The following is a 27744-nucleotide window of genomic DNA, read 5'->3' as shown; positions in this document are numbered from 1 at the left end:
TAAACCAGTTTGACACCAAGTGTAATTCCACAAGAGTTGCAGCTGATTTACACAAATCAAAACCAGGAATGCTGCCAAATGAAACCATCACATTCCTTATGCACTTCAAGAGCCACATCCGGAGTGGTGCTGTACACCCATGACGCCCATTCAATGCAGCAGTGGTACTAAATATGTGATTGCAGGATCCTTTCTAGACACAGGAACACACACAAACAAAAGGGGTGTGGAAGGGACAGTCCTGGGTGTGTCTTTGATGAAACTGATAAACATGGCATGTCGGTTGATCCTCATAATTCAACTAGACTATGCATCTGTGACCAAAGACACATTTACCTTTGGCACAGCAGTTGGCCAGCCAGCGCTCACTTTAACAGTGCAAAAGCAACTTCAGGCGGTCATTCCTTGGGCAAATGGAGAGGATGCACACTGGGTCACTGGAGACATGATGCATGTCTTGCCCTTGGCCAGGAATTAGTTGGCATGTGCCCTAGTCCACAGCAGAGTTAACTTAAACAACGAAGAGTGCACAGGAGAACAAGGACTGCACAGTAATGCTCAGACAAATATCACATGGAAAGCTAGAAGCATCCAAGAAGAGCCCGCGAGGCCCACTTAAAAGCAGTCACTATGTGCTCAATGTGACACACCAACAGCAGTTTAGTGTTTTCCATGAGTGGTACATCAGAACTACCAGGTGCTATGAGGACACAAAACAAGGGAACGTGTCTAACTGGTAAGGAAAATCCTTTGGTCTACTGAGTTGGGTCAACTGCCTCCACTAGCAGCCAAATCCTAGAGATGAAGAAGCAAACTACCAGTGTGAAGCAACCAGATCACTGTGCAGTGTTATACGCTATAAACAGAAGCGGAAAAATTCCTTTCTGTTCCCAGTGGTCATCAGCACTGGCCAGGCATCAGGAAACCTGGCTGTGTAAGCATGTATTATGAGTCATAAAATTGGTGGGCCTGGGGACTGTGGTAACATGTAAGTGTATAATGTGTGCAACATCCCTGAGCTCCTACTCAGGTGTTTCCCCTGCTTTAGGCAATGTATTTGCACATGTCAGTGATTAATATTTGTTTACAAAAACCCTTGCTGTATTGCAGCAGTGCCTAGAGTCAGGATCAGGTCACCATTGCAGGAGACACTGTGCAACCACACAGCAAAAGACAATCCCTGCCCCCAAGAGCTTACAATCTGAGACAAGATGGAAGGAATAAGTGTGGCAAACAAAGGAAAGAAGGCGCGGAAGGAGGGGGAGAAAGCAACGAAAATAAGATCGCCTGGTTACATAGGTATCCTACTGCACAAGATGTTGGTTTCTGATAGTTTAAACAAACCAATTTTGACATTTTTTCTAATGCACAAAATTGTCCCTCCCTTACTGAGGTACAGCCAAACCATTATAGACTGATTTCTTGTAGGTGTCAGAGGAGGGATCTGAAGGAGAAGAGGGTAGTGTTTAGCATTGTCTTTTTGTTCTGTAAAAAAAGAAAAGGAGTACTTGTGGCACCTTAGAGACTAACCAATTTATTTGAGCATAAGCTTTCGTGAGCTACAGCTCACTTCATCGGATGCATACTGTGGAAAATACAGAAGATGTTTTTATACACACAAACCATGAAAATAATGGGTGTTTATCACTACAAAAGGTTTTCTCTCCCCCCACAAAAGAGAAAACCTTTTGTAGTGATAAACACCCATTTTTTTCATGGTCTGTGTGTATAAAAACATCTCCTGTATTTTCCACAGTATGCATCCGATGAAGTGAGCTGTAGCTCATGCTCAAATAAATTGGTTAGTCTCTAAGGTGCCACAAGTACTCCTTTTCTTTTTTTGCGAATACAGACTAACACGGCTGTTACTCTGAAACCGTTTTGTTCTGTGTTTGTTCAGTGCCTAGCACAATGGCAGCTTGGTGCACAGCTAGGGCTCCTAGGTACTACAGTAATACAAAACAATATAATAATCATTGTGACTGGGGAGGTGGGGGGGCAGGGAGACATGTTTCCTTGCCCCAAAGAGCTTCAATTCTAAATCAGAGAGACCGCACAGTAGACACAGTGAATTAAACGTCCAGCCTCGAAGTGGTGCAGAACTGCAACTTCGCTGTCATTTCCCCAATATCACCTTGCAGAGGGGACACTCGGTTGTAAAAGTACTTCACAACTTTTTGTTTTAATGCTAAACCTCTGACCCATTATATTTAAGGGACAAAGTAAGGAAAGGGGAAGAGAAATGAAGAGGAAAACACCGTTGGAGTGACTCTCCTACGGGTCTCACGCTATATTACCTACTTACCTAGTTAGTGCAAACTCTGCTGAAGGCTATGCGACTCTGCACTGATGCAAGGCTCTGCACTATCAGCTTCCAGTAAAGGATGGGGCCTTCCATTACACAGACTCTTCAGGGCAGGCACAGGTTTACCATTTAAGAGAAGCATTTATGAGGAACAGATTTAACAAACCACAGATAGACACTGGTGGAGTCTCAAGAGAAGACTTGGAGACAATTGCTATTTACGGACCCCAAGACTGCAAAGCCTCACTTCTGTGGATTGTCTCATTACTTCACCAAGACCATCCCTGTGAGTAAAACACTTTTGCTTGAGGAAGGGTGGCAGCACTGGGCCCCCAAGGTAGTTAACATTGTGGACTCAGCATCAGTAAAAGCAGGCTGACTCCTGTTAGGTGACAGAGCTCAGTGTCTGAGTGAAGGAAAGGAGAAGTGTTTTATACAGTGAAAGTGCCCCCACAAACAGAGAGCACATATTTCAGAACCTGAAAGTGGCTGAGAGCCTCCATCTCTTTAGGAGCTGAAAGTGTTGATCCCCCCCGGAGGTGCAGAGCCCCTTTGCAGGATCAGGCCCTTGCTATGTCAGAGTTAGGAGGCAGGCATCAATGTGCGTCGGAGAGAACAAAACCCTATGTGAATTTTTGAACACCATATAGGTTGGAGGCATGATTGTGGCCCTCACCAAGTGCTCTGCTGGGTGTGCAAATGCCATCGATACTATAGCGATGAGCGTGACATGCATGAATAACTTGATTGTTGCCGTTGCACTAGGCGCTTCAGCTGCCTTTATGAAAAGGAGCTGAACTGCTCCTTATTGCTACATCCCCATAACATGTGTATCCTATTTTACTCCCCGGGGTTGAGCTGGAAGATGGCATGAAAAAAACCTGCAGCTTCAATTTTGACTTTCATGGTCTATGTAATCCCTCATGTTTACGGGTTAAAATTCTGGGATGTTTAATATTTTATTATTTACAATACCTTAATCTTCCCTAGGTTCTAGAACACATCTAGCAGGAAAATACTAAACACAACAGCCCAAATGCCGCACAGTAGACAGGCTTGGATAAAGAGGTATTTGTCTAAACCCAGCAACATTTGCAGGATCCTCTGTGCCCTAACTGCAGATCCTCTTCTCACAAGGGTCTGGGCCTGTTGCTGTATGGAGCTTCCAGATTCCCGGGTGCTCACAGCCAAGTCCATTACCAGGGACAAGCTTAATGCCCAGTGTGCCCCACACTCCAAAGTTGGAAGAAGACTGAAGGTGGGGGGGGGGGGGGGCAATTGCCTCCCAGCAATTTAGTCTTTACAAGGAATAAGCACTTACCCCTATGTGGTCACTCTGTACACTCTGGGCCTTTCGCAGCTACCAATTTAGACACTAGAGAGATTCTGAAGTGAGCAGAGGGCAAAGGCAAAGCATGCAGGCAGACCTTGCTAGGAGAGTGCTTAATTTCTGCAAGGCTGAAGAACTGGGAGTTCTAATGACCACTTGCTACTCTGCTTATGTATTTGAATGGATCTACCTTGCCCTGTATTGTTCCCTGCCAACATGCAGGGCTGTAATAGTCTTCTGGGCAGGGAACTTGTTACTTATCAGACAAAGCTCTCTTACACAGCACTGTATATGGACATGGTGCTGTACAAATGCCAGCATAAAATATTAGTTTTATCTGTTTGAGGTAGGATCTGCAAAATGGAAAGAGCTGCACAATACAAAGCAAAGATCATTCAGACTCCCATCTAGACAGAGCCTGAATTAGCTTGAATGAAAGCTCCCTGGAAAACTAAGGAAGAGCTGAACAACAAAGACCTGGAAGGATCCGCAAACTGAACCAAGGACAAGGCTTCCCAAGGGCTACGAAGAACATTCAGCATGATCAAGAGGACTATGGCACGTAAACGCTTTACGTGAAATGGGATGCAATAGTTCCTCCTAGTCCTCTGAATGAAAGAACAGGTCCAGGTAGCTAATTGGCTTGCACATTGCTGCAGCACACTCACAATAAAGCAGTTGTTACTCATCAGAGCAGGGACAAATAGTATCTCAATCTACTTCCATTTAATGCACATCAAGGCCTTGGCAACCCCAAGGAGATACATACCTTTCCATAACTGCCAGGCACTCCTTTCTCCATGTGAACCGACTGCCTCGCCGTAGTCTGAAGGTCCCAGAGGTAGCTGTGACTGGGGGAGGCGTCTGTCTCCATTCTGGCTCTTCTACTGGGATTGGAGCAGGTCTCATACTTAACGTAGCCCCTAAAAACAAGAATAAATACTGTGTTTCCTAATGGACTGAAAACCTTGCTTCTCTTCTCAGTCCTGCTAATAAAGAAACAACTGACTGGTGAAGCCATTCAAGCCAAAGATAAAACAAACACATTAAAGACACATAAGGCCAGATTGTGTCCTCACACAGGCATGAATCAGGAGTTACCTTGTTGAAATCAATGGAGTTAAACTGGTCTAAGTCAGAGGAGAATCAAGCATGCAGTCTTCGTTATACCCACTTTGGAAGAGGCAATTTGCCCTCATCAAGATGGCCAGCTTCATATAGAATGTCTGAGCTATGCTCAGCGGGGACCCACTCCGGCTTTGCTTTGTGCTCTTTGGTCATGAACATAAGAACAGCCAGACTGAGTCAGACCAAAGGTCCATCTAGCCCACTATCCTGCCTTCTGACACTATGCTGAAGTTAGTCTTACCAGCCTGTAATTGCTGAGATTGCCTCTGGAGCCGTTTTCAAAAATTGGCATCACATTAGCTATCCTCCAGTCATGTGGGACAGAAGCTGATTTAAATGATAAGTTACATACCATAGTTAGTAGTTCTTCAATTTCACATTTGAATTCCTTCAGAACTCTTGGATGAATACCATCTCGCCATGGTGACTTATTACTGGTTAATTTATCAACTTGTTCCAAAACCTCCTCTAATGACACCTGAATCTGGGACGATTTGTCACCTAAAAAGAAGGGCTCAGGTTTGGGAATCTCCCTCACATCCTCAGTCATGAAAACCGATGCAAAGAATTCATTTAGTTTCTCCACAATGGTAGGAGAAACTAAATGAATGCTGCTGGCTACATTCTGGAGTGAACCATGGCAGAAATCTGGGGAGGGATGGCATGTGACCTTGCGCCGCCCCCCAACCCCAGGTTGCCTCAGAAAGACATGGCACCAGGTACCAGGAGAGGGGGGTCCATCCAGGGGGCCCAGCCAGACATGGAGGGCTGAGAGCGCCAGGCAGGGAGGATCGGTCACCCCCTCATGTGAGAGAGGTGTATGGAAGTGTGTGTGTGTGTGGGGGGGTGGGATAGGGGTGTGGTTGTCACCCCTCCCCGTGTGGACCCTAAAGCCTTAAAGATAAGAAGGTAAATAAAAGGAATCCAACTACTCAGTATTTCTTTTTAACAGGGGCTCAGTCAACTTGATGTTAATTTGAATGCTTGTACTGCATAGTTCTGATTGATTGACATTGAACTTGCTTGAATTTGAGTAATTTTACCTGGTGCCCCATATTCAGCATAGGGAAATATGGTCACCCTATGTAATAGCCTGATCCCCCTTGACTGCTCCTTTAGCATCTCGACCATCCAGTGGCCCCATTCGTTATTTAGCAGGCTTCCTGCTTCTGAGGTATCTTAAAAAAAATTATGTTATTATTTTTTGAGTCTTTGGCTAGCTGTTCTTCAAAATTTTTTTGTGCCTTCCTAATTATATTTTTATACTTCACTTGCCAGAGTTTATGCTCCTTTCTATTTTCCTCAATAGGATTTAACTTCCACTTTGTAAAGGATGCTTTTTTGCCTCTGCTTCTTTTACTTTGCTGTTTAGCCACGGTGGCACTCTTTTGGTTCTCTTACTATGTTTTTTAATTTGGGCCTCTAGTATGGTGTCTTTAAAAAGTTTCCATGAAGCTTGCAAGGATTTCACTTTTGGCACAGTACCTTTTAATTTCTGTTTAACTAACTTCATTTTTGTGTAGCTCCCCTTTCTGAAATTAAATGCTCCCATGGTGGGCTGCTTTGGTGTTTCCCCACAAAAGGGATATTAAATTTTATTATATTATGGTCACTATTAGCAAGCTGTTCATCTATATTCACCTCTTGGACCAGATCCTGTGCTCCACTTAGGGAAGGAGTCAGAATAGGGGCAGGGAAGGGGCGGAGTTGGGGCGGGGGCTTTGGGGAAGAGGTTGGAATGGGGGTGAGAGGGGGCGAGCAGGGGTGGAGTGGGGGCGGGGCCGGGGGCAGAGTGGGGGTCAAGCACCCACCAGCACCAGTAGAAGTCGGCGCCTATGCTCTACACTGTAGTTTTTTGCCATGCAAAATATTTACCCAGTTAAATGTATCATCATCGGCTGGTCACACCATCATTTCAAAGTAGGTTTTTGGCCAACTTTTACCAATGTTGGTGCACGAATTTGTACATTCTTATGTTTCAGAAAAGTATCTGATGGACACTGCCCTTCAAACACAGAATTAATGGGTTAGCAAGAGTTGGGAAATGTTAGCTTCCCCCGCAGTGTCTTACCAACAAACCTCCCCCTGACCAGGAGCTGTGAGAGCAGAGGCTCTCTCCACCTGCTCAAAAGCAGGCAATTTGGTAGCAGTGCTCTCTCAGAAATCAGATGAAAATGAAAGAGCATTTCAGTGATGCTTAGCATCAAGGTAACAGCTGCAGAGTAATGATATTACATTAGTGTGTCTAAAATTTTTCTTAGGTAGAGGAGAAAAAAATGGAATAATCTTTTTTAAGAGCGTAAATCTGCTTCCATGTAAATCAGGCGTTGATACATTTACTTACTGAGTATAAAATGCTTTTTTTTTTTTTTTTTTTTAGGGTAGTGATAGCCTTGGTGGATCAATTCACGCATTTCTCTTTTCCATGGGGCAACATCAGTAACAGCAGCATCCTGAAGTTGGCAGAAGCTGGAGAAATGTTTTCAGAACTGGGGATGAATATAGGCCACCACCTCAACACATACACATGAGATCCAGCACAAGGAAAACCATATAGGAGCATCAGGTGCTTGGAGCTTAGCTGCTGATAGGGGAAGTGCTGTTCAGCATAAACACTGTTGGCATGATCTTTGGTGAAAGAATCTGAGAGAGCTTCTCCTCTGAGCCCTTTGGTCACTTGTTCTTTTAACCTGCTGCCCCAAAGCATCACCTTGATTTTCTACCCACCCAGCTCTGCTTCTATAGTTTCTTTAAAAAAAGGCATAACATGCCGTTTGTTCTATACTAAGGGCCAGATTCTTCAATTATACCAATGCACCTCTGCATGCAGATCCAGTTTACCTGTACCATGATGGGTGTATACAAAAGCCTATGACAGATCACAAGATCTGGCCCTAAAAACAGCAGATTTTTAAAAGAAGGGATACTGCTATGTTTTTGGCTCAGTAGATCCACAAAGTTAGGAAGCAATTAAATAAAAGTCTGAGAATTGTGCCATAGCATATACATCAAAAGGTGAGGCACTCTGTACGTGAAGGGAGAGAAATTGTGTGGGATAACATGTGGGGAAGCCCTATTCATAGAGCATATAGGACTAGCATCTCCTACCGTCATCCAATGCCAGATGTGACCTTGTCCATGCAATGAAATGGATGTGACTAAATTGTTCCCCGGAAGGACCACGTCTAGATATCAGAGAGGAGTTCAGTCTCCATGGCCCTTTCAGTGATTGGCCTTTGTGCTGAAATTGCCAGCTAGGTTACCTGTTTATTTGTTGTTCCCTTTCCCCTACTCTGCATCTTCTTGTGTGTCTGTCCTTACACTGTGAACGCCTGGGGGCAGGGACCATATCCGCTTTTCATAGAGTTTAAAACCAGAAAGGACAACCGGATCATCTGTTCTGACCTCCTGTAAATTTCACCCTGCTGCCCCTATGCTGAGGCCATTGACTTCAGTTAAAGAATTTCAGTCCTCAAGAGACTAAACTATTCCATGCCACTGGCAGAGAACAGGAGAGACCAATGTGTCACCAAGGTCTGGGGTTCCAGCAACAGTAAGGAATTGATTAGGTGAGATATGCCCAGATGATCCTAACAGGCGATCTATGCCCTATGCTGCAGAGAAAGGCAAAATGCCCTTAAGGTCCCTGACAATCTGACCTGGGGAAAATATCCTTCCTGAGCCCAAATTTGGTGATCAGTTTGACCCAGAGCATGTGAGCAAGACATGCCAGCCAGGTAGCTAGGAAAGAGGGCTCTCTGTACTACCTAAGGGTGCTGATTCACTCTCTCTCGTCCTGTCTCTAGCTAGGGCTAACCTCGGATGCTTCAGAGGAAAGCGAACACCCATCCCCGCCCCCATACACCAAGAATACATCTGGACAATTGTGCACCTGGGAATAACATTCCTTCCTGACAACTAGCTGAAGCCTTGCAGTGCGAGATCTGATGATAGCTATTGTCTTAATTGAGAGACGCAAGTGTTCTGAGCATGTTGAGGACAATGCTGAGTTTCCTGTTCTCTCCATGAAGGAAGGGGATGAATAGGGGGATCTGTAGATTCACACACTCCAAGGCCAGAAGGGACCAACAAAAACACCCAGCCCAGCGCTTCCCCACCCTCACAGGTGGTAGAATTTCCCCAAGAAGCCGGATTAAAGCATATCTTTTAGGCTACGTATACACTGCAGCTCAGAGGTGTAATACCCAGCTCAGGTAGATGTACACAAGCTAGCTTGAAAGCTAAATGTAGCAATGTGGCTGCAGCAGCATGGGCTAGCCACCCAAGTACAACCCCATCTGAGACCCCAGGTACAAATTCAGGCAGCTAACGGGAGCTGCTGCCATGGCCATGCTGCTACTTGAGTAGAGCTAGTGCGTGTATGTCTACCCGGACTGGGAATGACCCATCCCAGCTGCAGTGCAGACGCACCCTTGGAAAGATATCCAATCTTGTTTTAAAGATTACGTGCTGGTGAGTCCACCGTCTTCACTGCAAAGCTGTTCCAATGTTCAATCAGCATCACTGCTAGGAAACTGCATCTCATTTCAAGGCTGAAATTTTCTACCTTCAACTTCCAGCCACTGGCTCTTGTTTTGCCTTTGTCAACAAGGTTGAAAAGCCCCTTCTATCAGATGCCTTTCCCATGTGTAAGAACCTAGACACAGTGATCACATCATATCACCTCTCCACCTTTCCTTTGACAAGCTGAATACGTTAAGCTCCTTAAGCCTCATGTCGAGGAGCTGGAAAACAAGCTCTATGATTGCTTTTGTGGCCCTCCTTTGAACTCTCCTGCGTATTTCAAAACTCTCGAAGTCTGGACACCAGAACTGGACACAGTGATCCAGCAGCTGTCTTTGAGTGTTTGGAGAATGCTCAGTTCAACCCCAGTGCTACGCTAAAGAAATAACAACATTTTTTAAAAAGTGCCAAGCATGATGGTTTTTCCAGTGTGGACACAGGTTCATTGGGACCTGCCCTGAACCCATCTCATTTCACAGGTCACTGACTTCTTATCATGTGATAACTTTTGGCCATTACTGAGCTGGGCTGGATTTGAAACTGCAACCTAGACAGTGAAAGACTTTTTGCAATTTTACAGACAAGCCCATCGTTTAGATACAAGCTCTTCAGCACAGGAGATCTGTTCTCTGTGAAACGCTTAGCACGCTTGATGCACTATAAAAGAACGAATCATACCATCGCAACCTAATACAAAGCTCCTGGGATAGCCAGCATCTTACTTTTTCATAAGCTTTTCTTTTAGAGCCAGACAAGGGCTCCCATGGCATTAAAATGATGGAAGATGCTACATATTGCTGACAGCTGCCTCTCTCTTCAACCTGGCAGCACACACAGCCTTGGCCAAGATGACTATTTCTGCCTTCCTATTAATTGATTGGCAGAAAAAAAAAAACAGCTTAAATGTGGGCAATCAGACCACGTATTGTAGTCTTAATACATCATTTCTACAGCCTGCCCGCTCTGTCACAGCCCAGAGAGAAGGTGCCAAGGTTACTAAGCAATGAACATCTCACACTGCCCCCTGCTCCCAACCACACTAATAAGGCCAAACTTAATTAATTTTTTTATTTCAAAACATGGGTACGGGAAGATTTGTTAGAACAATGCAAGACTTCACTGATGCAGTAATGCTTAAATTTGGTTCCAAAACATAGAATATCATGGTTGGAAGGGAGCTCAGGAGGTCATCTAGTCCAATCCCCTGCTCAAAGCAGGGCCAATCCCCAACTAAATCATCCCAGGCTGGGCTTTGTCAAGCCTGACTTTAAAAACCTCTAAGGAAGGAGATTCCACCACCTCCCTAGGTAACCCAATACAGTGCTTCACCACCCTCATTCTTCTCTTCAGCTGACTAAATATCGCCAGTTCCCTCAGCCTCTCCTCATAAGTCATGAGCTCCAGCCCCCTAATCATTTTTGTTGCCCTCCGCTGGACTCTTTCCAATTTTTCCACATCCTTCTTGTAGTGTGGGGCCCAAAACTGGACACAGTACTCCAGATGAGGCCTCACCAATGCCGAAGAGAGGGGAATGATCACGTCCCTCGATCTGCTGGCAGTGCTCCTACTTATAACAGCCCAAAATGCCGTTAGCCTTCTTGGCAACAAGGGCACACTGTTGCCTCATATCCAGCTTCTCGTCCACTGTAACCCCTACGTCCTTTTCTGCAGAACTGCTGCCTAGCCACTCGGTCCCTAGTCTGTAGCAGTGCATGGGATTCTTCCATCCTAAGTGCAGGACTCTGCACTTGTCCTTGTTGAACTTCATCAGATTTCTTTTGGCCCAATCCTCTAATTTGTCTAGGTCCCTCTGTATCCTATCCCTACCCTCCAGCATATCTACCACTCCTCCCAGTTTAGTGTCATCTGCAAACTTGCAGAGGGTGCAGTCCATGCCATCCTCCAGATCATTAATTATAAACATATTTATGAAGTGCCAAACAGGTGCTCAGCCCTCCACAAAACATGACATAGTCCCTGCCCCAAAAATGCCCCATCTCAATAAAAAAGTATCACTGTTAATTAGATTAAATGAAAGACATTCCAATATCAACTGATCGTAATATTTTGCACTATTTCTTTACACAAAATCTGCCTTCATCCCCATCTGCAACTGCTTCCATAAAGAAAAACACAAGTGCGAACACATAAAATGACCTATCAGTTTTGCAGCATTATCATTAATTCCAGTGTCCTCTCCTCCAGAAAACCATTGATCATCAAGTTGGGAGCAAGATTATTATATCTAGTAGGAACAATATAGCCCTATTATTGCATCAGAGTTAAAATATTTCCCATAACTAGTTTTCTTTCATAACAAGCTAGTTTATCTGAGGCTGTCTGAACAAGAGTAACAAGCAAAGACACTAGAAAGATGTAGAGATTATCCATGGAGAAAAGCTAAACAGCGAAGAATATATACCAAAGGCCAGACAAAGCTGGGAGCCAACAAAAGCTTTGGAAGAGCTGAGCCCGCTTCTGTATTAATAGCAGAGAACATTACAAAATCTTGTTGTTCTAAGGCTTCAAAACACAAAATTGCTAGATTAGCAGATACAGGACTGTATGCGAGTGATTTAAAGCATAACCCACCTATATAGCACTGCTATATAATAGAAAAGAAGAAAAAAAGAAGTCATTTTTTGCAGTATTTATATTTCTTTTCTGTCTCTGCCTTATAGTAGCATCCAGAGACTATCATCATGTTGGTGCCGTACACACACATAGAAAGAGACCGTCCCTTCCCTGAAAAGCTTACAGTCTAAATAGACAAGACAGATAAAGGAAGTATTAGCCCCACTTTACAGATGGGAATGGAGGCACAGAGAGTTTAAGTGACTTGCCCAAGGTCACACAGCAAGTGTGCGAGAGCCAAGGACTGGACCCACATCTCGTGAGTCCAGTCTCTTAACCATAAAACCATCCTTCCTCTCGAGGTCCCAGGTTGATTTTATCTACCTTCCTGGCCCGTCAAAACTGTTCCTGCTCTACAGGAAGGGAGTGTCTTTTTCAATGTTACTCAGCTGAATTCAGCCTGAGAGATGCCAAAAAGGGACAGGTCTGTAGGTATACATTTACCTAAATAAGAATTAAACTGAGAAAGAGAAAGTAGCTCCCATGCCCCATTGTCACCAAAGAACTCCCAATTCCCAATGTGACACCACAGCTTGGAGTAAACGAGTCACAGAAGGGAAAGGGATACAGTTGCCTTCCCAGCTGCTGGCATTGTAGGGGAGACAACAAGAAGAAAAACAGACAAAACGAAGCATGGCTCTCTGTAGAAAGTTAGAAAACAGAAAAGGCACATGCCGATAATTTAATTTTGTGAGTTCTTTGGAAAAAGGGCTGTGTTTTAGTGAATGGTCGTACAGCACCAAGCACAACGTAAGTTTCTTCGGGCAGGAACCATATCTCTGTCTGTATGATGTATTCACCATTAGCACTCAACAAACATATATTAATTATCCACTGACTGGCCAGTCTGGACTGCAATACAATTGGTTGCATGGCAACAGTTCAAAGCAGCGGATTGTCCTAAAAAAAAATCCCCTCGAGTAGAAAATTCGAACAGCTATGGAAAAACAAAAAGGGTTTTCCAAGTCTCTCTTAGTAAATTGAGCGTTCTATTGGTCCGAAAGGGAATTTAGAGGCATCAATGCAATCCCTTGGCATAGGTAAGTGTCACTTTGTCTTTACAGTACTTGAAAAGGCTGTGTAAGGTCCCTTATGAAAAAACAAAATTAAAAAACCCCAGTAAGCGGCTGTTCAAGAAACTCTCTCCCGTGCCAATACAAAAGAAAAAAAACCAACAGACAAGTCCCCAGCCAGTCAGACAATGAAGTAGAACTTCAGAGTTTAACATCAGTTCATTTTGATTTAAATTGATAAACTCTCAACAGAAATCAGTTCTGAGGAGTGAAAAGACACATAGGAAGATATGGGGGAGGGAGGTGTCACTGCTGAGTTTAACAAGGACTCTCTTACCGTGGCCCAGAACGCTCTCTCACAAACAACCCCAGGCAATACTGTAGCAGAAGGATCTATAAGGTTATTGGAAAACAAATCTAAGCAGCAGTTTCAATCTTCAGGAGAGGCAGTATTCTGTTTTCCAGCTCTTTCCAAAAGCTCCAGTCCTCTTTTCCTGTCAGTTTTTGGGCCATGTCTTCTGTCAAAGGGGAATTTCTGGGAACTATTCCATAGGGCGGAATCTGAAGGCAGCTGATGCTAAAACTTGTTTCCAATAACCTTACAGATCCTTACACAGTGCCAATTGCAACATCAACAGGGATTGTAAAATTGGTGTTCCTCACTGATCACAGCAACCTGTCAACACCTCCCTCCCCTGGGCGCACTCACTCTCTGAACAGCATTTCCAGATGCTTGAGAGAAAGGACAAAACTCAGAACTGTATGTCTGAACTTAGCTGACCTTAAATTAAAGTATTCCTGGACCAACTGATGGATGAAGCCTCTTTATGTGCAGTTTACACACACAGCACTTGTTTTCAAAATCTGTTTTTACTGGAGTTTTACTTAACAGAACTCAGACTTTTGGAGCAAAGCTCACAGTAGACAGACTGAGTTTTGACTCCCTTTAAATCAATTACATTTCAAAGGGAAGACAGATGGCACAGGGTGGGTATAAGCAGGCCTCAGATTAAACAAAGGAAAACTGAGGCTGAATAGTATCAAGGGGGTGGTCAGGGACTGTGGGATTTGTCAAAAGGGAGTAATGGAAGCCTGGGTCAGGCAAGAAACTACAAGGAAGAATCCTGCCAGGGTACAGACTAGATGATAACTTCACAAGTAACACTGCCATCCCTTATTTCTGTGATTTTCTATAGCCACAATTTTGATTTTTCGGAAGAGAAACAAGCAGGCTTTGCAAGACAAATCTTGACACCATCATATCCCAACCACAGGGTCAGGGCATGATCCAAAACCCATGACACCCTACTGAAAGACTGCCCTTGGTTTTAAGGGGCTCTGGATCAGGTCCTTAAACCTCCTGTTAGTTTATATGACACAGCTATTTTCAATGCTATGGCATGTTTAAAGTTCCCTTCTCTTGATCCAACAGGGCTTTACTTTTATTTATATTGAGAGGCTGGGTGTAAATTTAAAGCCATCTGATTACACCTCCAACAGAGACTACATATTCCCACACTTTCAGAGGGTGTGAAAATGAGCCAAGCAACCAAGAAACAGGCCAGAGCTGAACAGCTAGAGAGGCAGTGCTTTGGGTCACTTGCTGCAACCAAGAGTTTACGCTTAAAAGCAGTTCTATTCCCAAGTAGGCTTACCCCCATTCCTCCCACTTCCTAAAAAGTAACTCAGTTTCGGGATACCACCTCTTGGAAGATGCTTCAGTGCAGCAAGGAGAAGTGAACAATCAGTGCCACTCACAAACATGACCCAGGATTTATTTCAGAAGTAAAACCTTAGCTTGTTTTGTTTACCAGGGTTTGTCTTCTCAAGCTGGTACCATCTGTAAAATGCCCTTTTCTTTTGTTCACTCAGGTCTGACCCCTGCTGCAACAGCCAGTGAGAGATCCGACTCTGGCTGATACCTACAAGAAAGAAGGAGAGAGAAACAGAGAGAGAGAGAGAGAGAGAACTTTTGTTCTATTTAAATTTTGAATGGATTCAGTGCTAGTGAAAGGTACTGGCTTAAGAGGCCCAGAAATGGAAAGCTAATATTTTATACATAGAAAAGCTAAACGGTTCAAGCTTCCCCCGCAGTGTCCCACCAGTGTGCCTCAACTTTTGTCCTTTATTATTTTTGACCTGACTCAGACTCCACACCCACAGCAGGCACGTAGTCCAGCAGTTAGTAGAAAGTTCACCACACTTTGAAGTGGGCAGGTCTGGGTTCTATTCCTAGCTTGGCCACGGACTCTCACAACATGACTTTGAGGAAATCATAATATCATTGTGCCTCAGTTTCCCCTCCATAAAATGGGAATATTGGTACTTACCCATCATTGTAAAGTGCTTCGAGATCTACAGACGAAGAAGTTTATTAAAGTGATTATGATGATTAAATGCTTGCGGTGCATGCAGCGCTCGACAATAAGGTGAAAGCAGAACAGCAGTCTGTGATATACAGATATTAGTCCAATAGAAAATGAAGTCATTCACCTACCAAGTCATATCTCACAGGCCAGAAACAAAACCAAACCCAGCTGTCAGATGATAAACCGCTTCCAAACACTATGTACCTGGGCTGGATTAGACCCTGTGACCTAGAGGTGAAAAGTTCCATCTCTCCAAGAGAAATTTAAATCAGACTTTCATAAAAATAGTAAGAGGAGGAAATTTCCCAGAAGCTGAATATATTTTTTCAGAGTGAAGCGGAATGCAGGATCAACATCGGCATTCCATCCATAACATTGAAGGACAAAAACCAAAACTAACCAAAAAAAACGAGGACGACTTGTGGCACCTTAGAGACTAACAAATTTATTTGGGCAGAAGCTTTCGTGGGCTAAAACCCACTTCATCGGATGCATGCAGTGGAAAATACAGTAGGAAGATCTATATACACAGAGAACATGAAACAATGGGTGTTGCCATATCAACTGTAATGAGACCAATTAATTAAGGTGGGCTATTATCAGCAGGAGAAAAAAAAAACCTTTCGTAGTGATAATCAGGATGGCCCATTTCAAACAGTTGACAAGAAGGAGTAAGTAACAGTGGTGGGGGGGGGAATTAGCATAGGGAAATAATTTTTACTTTGTGTAATGACCCATCCACTCCCAGTCTTTATTCAAGCCTAATTTAATGGTGTCCAGTTTGCAAATTAATTCCAATTTTGCAATTTCTCGTTGGAGTCTGTTTTTGAAGTTTTTTTGTTGGAGAATTGTGACTTTTAGGTCTGAAATTGAGTGACCAGGGCGGCTGAAGTGTTCTCCGACTGGTTTTTGAATGTTATAATTCTTGATGTCTGATTTGTGTCCATTTATTCTTTTGCGTATAGATTGTCTGGTTTGGCCCATGTACATGGCAGAGGGGCATTGCTGGCACATGATGGCATATATCACATTGGTAGATGTGCAGGTGAACGAGCCTCTTATGGTGTGGCTGATGTGATTAGGTCCTATGATGGTGTCCCTTGAATAGATGTGCGGACAGAGTTGGCAACGGGCTTTGTTGCAAGGATAGGTTCCTGGGTTAGTGTTTTTGTTGTGTGGTGTGTGGTTGCTGGTGAGTATTTGCTTTAGGTTGGGGAGCTGTCTGTAAGCGAGGACTGGCCTGTCTCCCAAGATCTGTGAGAGTGAGGATTGTCCTTCAGGATAGGTTGTAGATCCTTGATGATGCGCTGGAGAAGTTTAAGTTGGGGGCTGAAGGTGATGGCTAGTGGCGTTCTGTTACTTTCTTTGTTGGGCCTGTCCTGGAGTAGGTGACTTCTGGGTATTCTTCTGGCTCTGTTAATCTGTTTCTTCACTTCAGCAGGTGTGTATTGTAGTGTTAAGAATGCTCAGTAGAGATCTGGTAGGTGTTTGTCTCTGTCGGAGGGATTGGAGCAAATGTGGGTGTATCTTAGAGCTTGGCTGTAGACAATGTTGTTTACTTATGCTACATTGATGACATCATCATCTGGACCCATGGAAAAGAAGCCCTTGAGGAATTCCACCATGATTTCAACAATTTCCATCCCACCATCAACCTCAGTCGGGACCAGTCCACACAAGAGATCCACTTCCTGGACACTACACTGCTAATAAGCGATGGCCACAAAATCACCACCCTACACCGGAAACCTACTAACCGCTGTACTTACCTACATGCCTCCAGCTTTCATCCAGACCACACCACACGATCCATTGTCTACAGCCAAGCTCTAAGATACAACCACATTTGCTCCAGTCCCTCCGACAGAGACAAAGAAAGTAACAGAACACCACTAGCCGTCACCTTCAGCCCCCAACTTAAACCTCTCCAGCGCATCATCAAGGATCTACAACCTATCCTGAAGACAATCCCTCACTCTCACAGATCTTGGGAGACAGGCCAATCCTCGCTTACAGACAGCTCCCCAACCTGAAGCAAATATTCACCAGCAACCACACACCACACAACAAAAACACTAACCCAGGACCTATCCTTGCAACAAAGCCCATTGCCAACTCTGTCCTCACATCTATTCAAGGGACACCATCATAGGACCTAATCACATCAGCCACACCATAAGAGGCTCGTTCACCTGCACATCTACCAATGTGATATATGCCATCATGTGCCAACAATGCCCCTCTGCCCTGTAAATTGGCCAAACAGGACAATCTCTACGCAAAAGAATAAACGGACACAAATCAGACATCAAGAATTATAACATTCAAAAACCAGTCGGAGAACACGTCAACCACCCTGGTCACTCAATTTCAGACCTAAAAGTCACAATTCTCCAATAAAAAACTTCAAAAACAGACTAACGAGAAACTGCAGAATTTGAATTAATTTGCAAACTGTACATCATTAAATTAGGCTTGAATAAAGACAGAGTGGATGGGTGATTACACAAAGTAAAAACTATTTCCCTATGCTAATTACCCCCCCCCCCCGTTACTCACATCTTCTTGTCAGCTGTTTGAAATGGGCAATCCTGATTATCACTACAAAAGGTTTTTTTTCTCCTGCTGATAATAGCCCACCTTAATTAATTGGTCTCATTGCAGTTGGTGTGGCAACACCCATTGTATCATGTTCTCTGTGTATATAGATCTTCCTACTGTATTTTCCACTGCATGCATCCGATGAAGTGGGTTTTAGCGCACAAAAGCTTATGCCCAAATAAATTTGTTAATCTCTAAGGTGCCACAAGTACTTCACATTTTTTTTGCTGATACAGACTAACACTGCTACCACTCCAAAACTAACCAGTTTCACAAGGAAAGAGACAGGTCTAAAAACCCACTTGGATGCAAATCACACACTCATTTGTGATCACCACAAGCTATTCCAACAACTTATATAATTCAGTGTTCAAATGGCTGAAGCAGAAGGCTAACAAATGGGGCAAAGGAACTGCCAAGGGTGCATTCCCAACAAGGCTGTTCAGCCACTAGAAAGTGTTAACAGCATACAAACTCTCTTGGGAATTAAAGTTCTAGGAGGTGCTCACAGTAACAATATATTGCTAAACACCACCTGTGCCAACACCTGTTTAGAATTATAATACACAACACGAAGTTGCTTTTCATGAGGTAAAAACACCTACCTCTCCCATCTCGTGATCTCATGATCATATTTAACTTATGAGAAATAGGCTGCAGGAGTTTTACATTTTCTCTAATAAGGGATTTTTTCCTAACATGTATTTTTGAGTTAAACTAAGATGCTAATAACATTTCAGAAAGATTCAAAATCTCAGGGGAGTCTAATTCATATGGGTTAACTCCAACTAGGTTTTCAAAAATCATAGTTATGTTCCTAACTAGCCTGCATTATATATAATTCTGGAGCTACTAAAATGTCATTTGTCCTGCAGGAAAAGGGTGGGTTTCGTTTTTTTTAAACAGGAACTTTTGTGTTCAACAGAAATCCTCGTGCAAGGATGCGGGAGAGAACTTGAAGGCTCTATGAGTATATTCTGACTGGCTTGCTGCAGGCAGGACTGTATGCTTTTATTGTAGATCCCCAACCAACCTATTTCAGGGACTGCCTCTGCCCTATCTATCAAAGATGGTGCAAACAGCTGAGGCCCTCCCACTTAGTCATCCCCGGGGTTGAAATCATGTCAACTGGAACATGTGCTCAGTAAAGGGACCTGGTTCTGAAACCTGTGTCCTTTGGTGTTCCATCACAATCCACATCAGGACACTTTTTGAGCACAGAACTACATGCCTTAAGTGTTTGGCCTCTCAGTTGTGGTTTCTCAGCTGGATGAGTTTTGTCTGTTGATGGGTGAGGGCAGCATTAGTTTATTACCTGGTTTCTAAGTACCGTGGTCTACCTTTAACTACATAATAAAAATATTGTGCGTACAGTTCTTTGGTAACAAAGTAGGATATAAAAGCAAAGTATCAAATACTAAAGTTATGGATGCAGAACATATTTTCATAATAATATATTGGGGCATCCACGCTTTGCCAGAGAGGCTGCACTGGCAACTTGCTACACTTGTTTTGTATAAAATAGTTCAGATTGCAGCTACCTAATACACTCGTGCTGCCTGCAAACGTTAATGGTAACTTCGTCCAGTGGTTGAAGCAAAGGAGTGAGAGCCAGGACGTTGGGGTTCTATTCCCAGCTTCGCTACTGACTCACTGTGGTCTTTGGTACATCACTCCGCAGTCAATCCCTTTCTGTAAAACGGACCTTTGTACAGGACATTGAAATGCACAGATTAGAACAGTGCTCTTCTACAAATTCTATGCACACTACTGCAGGTTCCAACATGACATGCTCTGTAATGACTACTGCATCCCATGACCTGCACTTCAGAATGTCGTGGGCTGCATCTCATCTATATCAATACACTAACTCCAGGTAATCACTCCTGTTGAGAATCAGACCCTTTTCTCTCTGTCCACACAGCTAAAATTCTTGTTCAGGCCTCATATCTCGGTCTCTGTGGTTTCTCCAACACCCACATCACCCCCAACCCTCCCACCTCCAGCCCATACAAAATGCAGCTACTGAGGTCATCTTCCTCGCTCACTGTTTTGATCAGTCAACTTTTTAGAGTTCTCCATTGGTTCCCCTTTCTCTACCGCATCACTTTCAAACTTCTTGTGATCACTTTCCTCCCCAACTCTTCATCTATCTTTGCCAGTTCAGATCGGATCCTCTCTGGGGCAAATATTGTAGTTTCCACTGTTAGAAAAATGCTAGCACAGTTTGAATGCTTATGCAAATTAAATAATACTTTGTATTTATGAAATGCTAACTAAGGCTACTGGGAATTATTTCCTCTGTGAAATACACAATTTTTTATTATTTGTATCATGATCCAGTCTAGAGGCCCCAACACTGTACATAGTACACAAAGCAAGAGATGATTTCTGCCTCAAAGACCTTGCAGCCTATATAGACACGTATTATTATACTCATTTTACAGTTGGGAAACTGAGGCAGGGAGAGTGTGACTTTCCCAACATCACACACAACGTGAGTGACAGAGCCAGGAACCGAACCTAGATCTTTTGAGTCCCAATGTAGGGCCTAAACCACAACTCCATCCTTCTGTTATTTATTTTTAATGATGTCCTTGTAGGAAAAACAAATAACAAAAAAGATTATTTGATTGTGATACAGTTTCTAGTTCCTAAAAATTTGGTTTTATTTAGTGGATTCACCAGAGCACTGGGAAAGGGATTCTTCTCAATCCAACACCAGTACCATCCAGTTACATAGCTTCTAATCCTGCTATTTCAGGAAATTACACTGGCAGGAAAAAACGCTGCCAAAAGCAAATTCACGAAGGTAATTATCTGGAGCATCTAATATCCGGCTGTCTGGAAAAAAATCTCTCAGACTGACTCACGGATCACGAGGAAGATCGAGGTCCGTTGGTCTCTGGGCCAACAAGCCAGGAATACTGTACATCATGATGAGGGCACCCAGCTTTGTCATAGAAAATGCAGGGGGGAGAGGCAGTCACAAAAGAACCATGGCAAATTCTGATAAGTTTGACATTTTAATGAATATTTGTCAAATGCCTGCAATTCTGTCCCTCTGCCTGCTTCTCTCCATGCTCCCATTTTGCCTCTGCCCTTTCTTTCTGCCAGGTCTTTTCTCAGACACACTCCCCATTGCAGGTTCCGGTTCACAGATGATGATAACCCAGAGATATTTCCTCAGACTGCACTGCTCCTTGGGCCACGTCCCCCAAGCAGATGATTTGGAAGAAGATTTACCTCCCACGTACCAAAGAGGCAGTAAAAGCCAACACCAGGAGAAGGCAGGCAGAGAGGCTCGCTACTCCAGTGTGTTCAGCGCATACCTGCTCGCAACCCTGGAGACTGCTGCTCACACAAGCCCCTAATCACTGTTTTTCCCCTTCCTCTCACAGATGGGTGCGTTCATCCTCTGTGGCTGCAATCTTTATTTTTTTTAATCTCTCTTGCAAAAAACTATATAGAAGCACCTGGAAAGTATGGGATTTGGACAGTGCTTAATTTGTAATGAAAGAGTTGCTGGAGCTCAGGCAATTAGGTGCCGAGACTCATGCAATTTTTTTACTTTCATAACTGATAGCAAGCCCAGAGGTGCCGGGGCTATGAACTGCCAAGCCCAGAGGTGCCGGGGCTCAGCTCTGGCAAGCCCAGGCACAAATTAAGCACTGGTTTTGGAGGAGAACTGACTGATTTTATGCCTTCATTCTCGTGTTTATAACAACGAATCCTGGATTTGTACAATACGTGCCCGCAAAGAACATCGATCAACTTTGTACGTTAGCAAGGTTTGTTTGGAGGAAAGGTGCAAAGATCAAAATCATGTTAAAATAAATCCTCACCTGTGTCACCACCAACACCAGATATTCTAAAAAACTGTTTCTCACCATTTATGCTGGTCGATAACTTTTTGAATTCCATTCAGTGTGACAATGGAACTGCTCTAGTCAGTTTCATTTTCTTCATACTGGGTTTTGCTTTGTGCGCTATTCCGTGTTGCTGTGTTTGGCTTTCCAACACTGCATGGATGATTATTATTTGTGCTAGGTTCTGTACATACCATAGGAGATGGTTCTGTTCTCAAGAGCTTATTGTCTAAATAGTCAAGACAGAGAAAGGGTGGGACAGGGATGAGCCATACAAGTAGAATGAACAGAATGATTGTTGACAAACATGTTAGAAAAAACCCTGTCGTTATGTATTTTTGAAACATATGAACGGATGTTCTAAGAGGAAGGATGGCTAGGCCACTAGCCTAGGACCCAGGAGGCCTGGGTTCAACTCCCTGCTCTGCCACAGATTTCCTATGTGACATTGGATAAGTTACTTAGCCTCTCTGTCCCACAGTTCCCCATCTATACAATGAAGATACTAGCACTACCCTGCCTCAGGGGTGTTGTGAGCACAAATACATTAATAATCTGTGAGGTGCTCAGATACTTTTATGGCCCCCACTAAATATATACATAATGCAGGTATTAGGTTTCATAAACCTACACTTAAACTCTGCCCCACCCCCAAAACCCCTCAAATTCAAACCCTACATCAGGGTCCTAAATTACTTGGCAGCTTCCTTTAGTAAGAGCAGAAAAACACTCTTTGCTCTACTGCAAGGGATCTCAAACTTTTTTTTGCTGGGACCCCCTTTGAAAATATTTCAGGCTGTGACAACCCTCCCATACCAGGCCATCCTGACTTCTGCACTGCTAATGGCGGCAGTGCTGCCTTCAGAGCTGGGTGCCCGGCCAGCCGCCGCTGCTCTCACAACCCCCCTACAATAGTCTTGTGACCCCTTTTCGGGTCGGGACCCCCAGTTTGAGAAATGCTGCCCTAGTACCTATAACCACTTGGTTCAGGGGCAAATTTTCAGTTTTTATCACAACAGATTAAGACATGCCACTCTCCGTTATTGTTAAGGGGGATTTGGCATCTCACTCACCGCACGCAATGTTGAAAACCTACCCTTGAAGGGAGTAAAGCTGCAACTATGTTAAAGGAGTTTCAAACAACAAGATGCGAAATTCAGCAGGAACTATTATTAGCTCCTGTTTATACTGTCATTTTTCTTATCAGTAGAAGATTATTTATACAGCTCCCAACCCAAGAGCTTCTTGTTTATCTTATTACAGAAACCATTAAAGAAAGTTGCTATAAAAAGCAGCTTCTGTATTTAGTACGAGCGCTAGTAAATGTTCTGCTGGGTTTTTCTCCTTATCAATCGTTTCTTTATTTTCTGGTCACCATTTCACAATTTCCTTTGCCATTTTTCACACTGTTCTCTTCCGACACTACAGAAGACTTCACTGTGTGCCTTCCTCATTTACTACTCCATGCCGGTTTTGTTATTTGATCACTTCATAAATTTATGGTCATTAAAAAACAAAACAAAACAAAAAACAAAACTAAGTAGGGGGAATATGGTTCAGACTGAAAGGCCTACATTGTACTACCTCAGCAATGGAATTCAACATTCAGCTACAATTAGATATTTTTTCTCTCCCCTCCTTTTCCCACCATCCCCCTCACCAGCAATGGAGAAATAAAAAGGAAAAAGTCATAGCTTGCTACTGCAGATGCATAGTAAAGAGTGTATTTTTTTTTGTATGGTGCCTTTTGTACGAACTCTATCCCAAAACACTTCACAAAAATTAAACAGGATCCCAACAAGGACAGCTGGGACCAAGGGTCAGAGCAAATCTGAGGCTGGAAGAAGTGGAGGAATTTGCAGTCAGGTTCCATGGCAGGGTCAAAACCAAAGGTCAGAATCCAAGTGAAGTTTCAGGGTCCAGGTGAGGAGGCAAAGTCCAAGGCAAGTCAAGGTCAGAGCAGGGAGCAGAAATGATCATGGCAACTACAGAAGATCCACACTGTCGTCTGGACACTTCCTGGAATGCCCCTTGGGTCTGTATAGAGTGGGAAGCCAGTGAGGAACCATGAGGCTGCTGCTTGTCAGACCCCTTGAGACGGGGCTTCCCATAGTCTGTGTCCACAGCAGGATGTTGGGCCATAGAACAGAAGCGGGTTACAGCTGCTGCTGAGTAGCATCATGGAGATGTCAGCAGCATGGCAGCTCGACAGACCTGGGTTCTAGACCTACAGGGGGTCTTACAAATTGCTGCAGTGGAGGTAAGATTAGGCAAGGGAAAAAGAGGTTTTCAGAGGAGATTTTAAATGGGATGGAGGGAGACAAGAAAGTAGTCCCAAATGGCAGAAGATTGAGCAGAGAAGGCTCTCGCATCAAGAATGGTAAAATTATGTGAAGAGATGGGGAAGAAAAAAAAGGGGGCCTCTGGCTGGCAAGCAGAAGGAGATAAAGAGTCATATCCTCAGCTAGTGCAAATCAATTTACACCAGCTATGCTGATTTACATGAGCTGAAGATCTAGTTCAAGATCTGTGATTTGAAATTGACATATACACCACTTTAGCTACCACGCAGCCAACGGTCACTCACTCATGTGCTCGTCCCCAACAACCCAATTGAAGAATGCCTTTTTTAGGAGAGACAGGGGGAGTTAAAAGTTTACACCTGGAATCCTGAAGCAATGTCCTTCAATAGAGTTGCACTGTCCACATCAGCATTTTCTTTAAAGGCCTAACCGACTGGCAACACCTGCAGGCAAAGCTTTAGGGGAGGGGTTCATCCATGAGGTAGTCTTTTTTGGTCAAATTGGGATTTATAACAAGAGGGCCAGAAATAACCCTAATTTTGGAAAGATCCAAGGAATGAGTCTTGTTTCTTTTCCTTTCCTCACAGCATCTGCCTTTGTAAACCGAGAGTGGGTACACTGGAAGAGGCTGCACACTTCCCAAGCATTTGTTCACTCTCTCTTCACGTGTGGGGAGAGATGGAAAAGAGCTAGAACACCATCCAGGCCATCTTCCCATCGGTGCAGGATCATTTCCTACAAGGCAATTCTCTAGAACTTCTCCTCTCACAAGAGTTTGGCACTTATAGTCACATTTTCTTTCTTAATTATCTATTTCAAGACTTCTATTCAGGCGTGGGTCTAAAAATAAATAAATAAAGGTCAGGAAGAGTAAGTTGTTTTGTCTCCAGTTGTACTCCTGATTCTGCTACCAAACTCTCTGGATGGCCTTGGCCAAGCCACTTAAACCTCTCTGCAAAGAATTAATCCACATTTGTAAAGTGCTTTGCAAACAGCATATTGTGTGAAGGTCTAAATAGCTTTACTGGAGTCTGCTCACTCATCCCTAATGCCAATGGAGAAAAAGAGGGAAAGAGGAAGAAATAGGGTTCTTTCCCCTTTGAAACAAGGTTACAGTTAATATGGCCATTCCCTCGCCCCTCAGATCTGCCTTTTATTATTATTTGCGACTCAAGGACAAGTGGACAAACTCTCACAATCAGTATGCTAAGTGTATTGATGCCAGCTATGGATACATTCCCAGATATATATTTGTGTATATACATTTGCCACACGTAATAGTGTAACTTCAGAATTAAAGAAAACTGTTTTAGTTTTAAGATAGGAACTCTGCGCTTATTGCAATGCTGTAAAATAAAATTTGCTAGCAAAAGCCACACACACACACAAAAAAAGTGATTCACTGGGGAAGTTCTATGATGTGCGGGACAATGGGTCTTAAATCAAAGGCATACATTATCATGACTAAGCTGACAGATCTGCACTGCAATGCAGAAAGCCGAGCAATAATCCAACATCTGCACCAGCACACACAGGAGGCTAGACACAGGACTCAAAATGGATAAAGGGCTCTTCAAGCTCTTACCTGTTACCTGTGCAACAACTGCTTGAGAAATCCTCCGATTGGCAAGAAAGGCTTTGATTTCCTCCTTTATCACGCTGCTGTCCCTCCTACCAAAACAAAACAAAAAACGAGAGAGACAGACAGACCAAAGGGCACTCTGAAGATGTAAAATGGTTTTATTTCCTTTGCTTAAGGGGTGGGGGCCTCTGCCCGGGGGGGGGGGGGGGGGGGGGAAAGAGGGGGGACAGTCAAAATAGCTCACCAGTGGACACTTCTTTTAATGAGTGTCATGTTTGATCAAATCATCCCAGCAGGCAGATGGATGACTCATAGCCTATATAATTCATACTAGGTGTAGGGCTGCCATATGGAATGTACAAAGTTTCATTACACAGGGATGAATAAATCTCTCACGCCAGCATTAAAACTCAGTCATAAAATGAAGCACAAAAAATAAAAGATAGCAGGGTCTGCATGGTTAGCTCCACAAATGAGGATATCGACAAGCCCTCTCAAACATTTCAAACAACGGGGCTGAAGGAAGGAAAAGAGATTTCGCAACCTCCACCCCAACAACCTTCCTTGCCCCCAAAAGCCTGGTGTGTGGGTGCACTGAATGAAGGAATACCCGTCATCGTTATATCCCTAGTTTTTCTGGAAGGATTATTTTTAAAAAATGTGGAGAGATGGTTCAGAAGGGACTGAATAATTATGCTAAAAGGAAAAGAATTTACTGGTTTCTCAGGGGCTGTAATATGCAGCAAGCTTAAACTGCAGTAAACAAACGCCTGCACCTGTGAAATTCAGAATCCGTTTTGTTGGGCTTTTAAAATCAGGTTGGGTTTATTCCTGGGTAGCACATATTTTCTTTGACTTTTTCTGAGTAGGGTTCGGTGATCAAAATTGTAATGTGACCAGCCTTGAGCTTGGAAAGTGTGAGTGAAACACAAATACTGCAGGTTCGTCATCTCTTCTACGCCCAACCCGCACCCTCCACACAAGAAAACATGGGACATTTCAACAGGAACAAGCACCAAACACTATCTGGGGCATCATGCTCATGAACTCCCAATCCGACAACAGGTAGATTTCAGCGAAAGGAGCGCCTGCCTACTGCTACCCTCAACTCTTTCAGATTCCCCACTATGCTGAGCTCAAGCAGCATGACTCACCACCTTTGTGGTTCTCCCCACTCATTTCTGAGTCTCCTTGACCCAGCCACCACACCTTCATTCAGTCCCTCCTTAAAATGCATGTCCTCCAGGGGTCTACAAGCCCCAGTCCAATATTTGCCAAGTATACATGAGAAAACATAACACTCCAAAACAGCAGCAACAACAACAAATAAATCATAAAATACAAAAAAAAAAAAACCCCCACAACTGAATTTAAAAGACATGCTACATTTCACCACTCATTCTGCCTCTTGCTTGAGCTAATCTTCCATCTCTCATCTTATACACTATTAAGATCATGGATTCTTAATTTTGGAGCAACAACCACCCTAACCTTTCCCATATTGCTAAATGGAAGGGGTATCCTGCCTAACAAGGAAGAAGCCCCTCAACAGGAAAAAAGATGACCACTGATCTTGACTATAAGTTCTCCATAGATGAGACCTGCCTTTTCATAATTGTTTTTATTTCAGTGCTGTCATTCTTGGCCCTACATAACACACAAACAGAGGCAGTCCTGCCACAAGGAGCTTATTATCCAAAAGGCAGATAAGACATGATATATTAAGTCCGTGAAGAAGGCATTAACAGAGCCGTTTCCCTCTTCTCCCATATAACGTTGGGAAAGAGAAGGCATTCGACTGACATGAGCCCGTGGTGGAGAATCTCATGGGAGAAGAGGACTGTTTCCAAGGGATTTGAATGTGGTGAGGATGGAAACAGTGCACTGAGATAAGGAACTCAATCCAGGCTTTGGAAAAAACTAAGACTGAAAAGGGATCTGTGACATAGCCCAGGACAAAATGTGCACAGGGCTTCGAAGGGGAGGGTGGCCAACGGGGGACAAACATGGGGATAATTATCTAAGGCACCCCTCACACTATTGACAATACATATAACCACTAAAGTAACCCTCCCGCCCCGCTCCA

The 27744-nt window shown here is 43.7% G+C and overlaps 1 protein-coding gene across 19 annotated transcripts in view; it reads right to left on the bottom strand.

The window, feature by feature from the left end:
* Positions 1-27744, bottom strand: part of HMBOX1 (homeobox containing 1) — a 159619-nt gene that overhangs the window by 45530 nt on the left and 86345 nt on the right. For 15 of the 19 annotated variants that reach the window (XR_006289293.1, XR_006289294.1, XR_006289292.1 and 12 more), the window contains 3 exons: positions 25662-25747; positions 14746-14856; positions 4405-4558 (listed from right to left, as the gene is read on the bottom strand). Coding sequence is in view for 15 of the 19 variants with exons in the window: in XM_037893843.2 (XP_037749771.1) it covers positions 4405-4558; positions 14746-14856; positions 25662-25747 (351 nt within the window). In the remaining 4 variants the exon portion in view is untranslated. The remainder of the gene's footprint in view (positions 1-4404; positions 4559-14745; positions 14857-25661; positions 25748-27744) is intronic. The other 4 variants (XR_006289295.1, XM_043542090.1, XM_027825688.3 and 1 more) reach the window with 1 other exon arrangement.

Source organism: Chelonia mydas, chromosome 3 (assembly GCF_015237465.2).
Source record: "Chelonia mydas isolate rCheMyd1 chromosome 3, rCheMyd1.pri.v2, whole genome shotgun sequence".
NCBI lineage: Eukaryota > Metazoa > Chordata > Testudines > Cheloniidae > Chelonia > Chelonia mydas.
The sequence above is the reverse complement of the archived record's forward strand: the minus strand, read 5'-3'. Positions and strand labels throughout refer to the sequence as shown.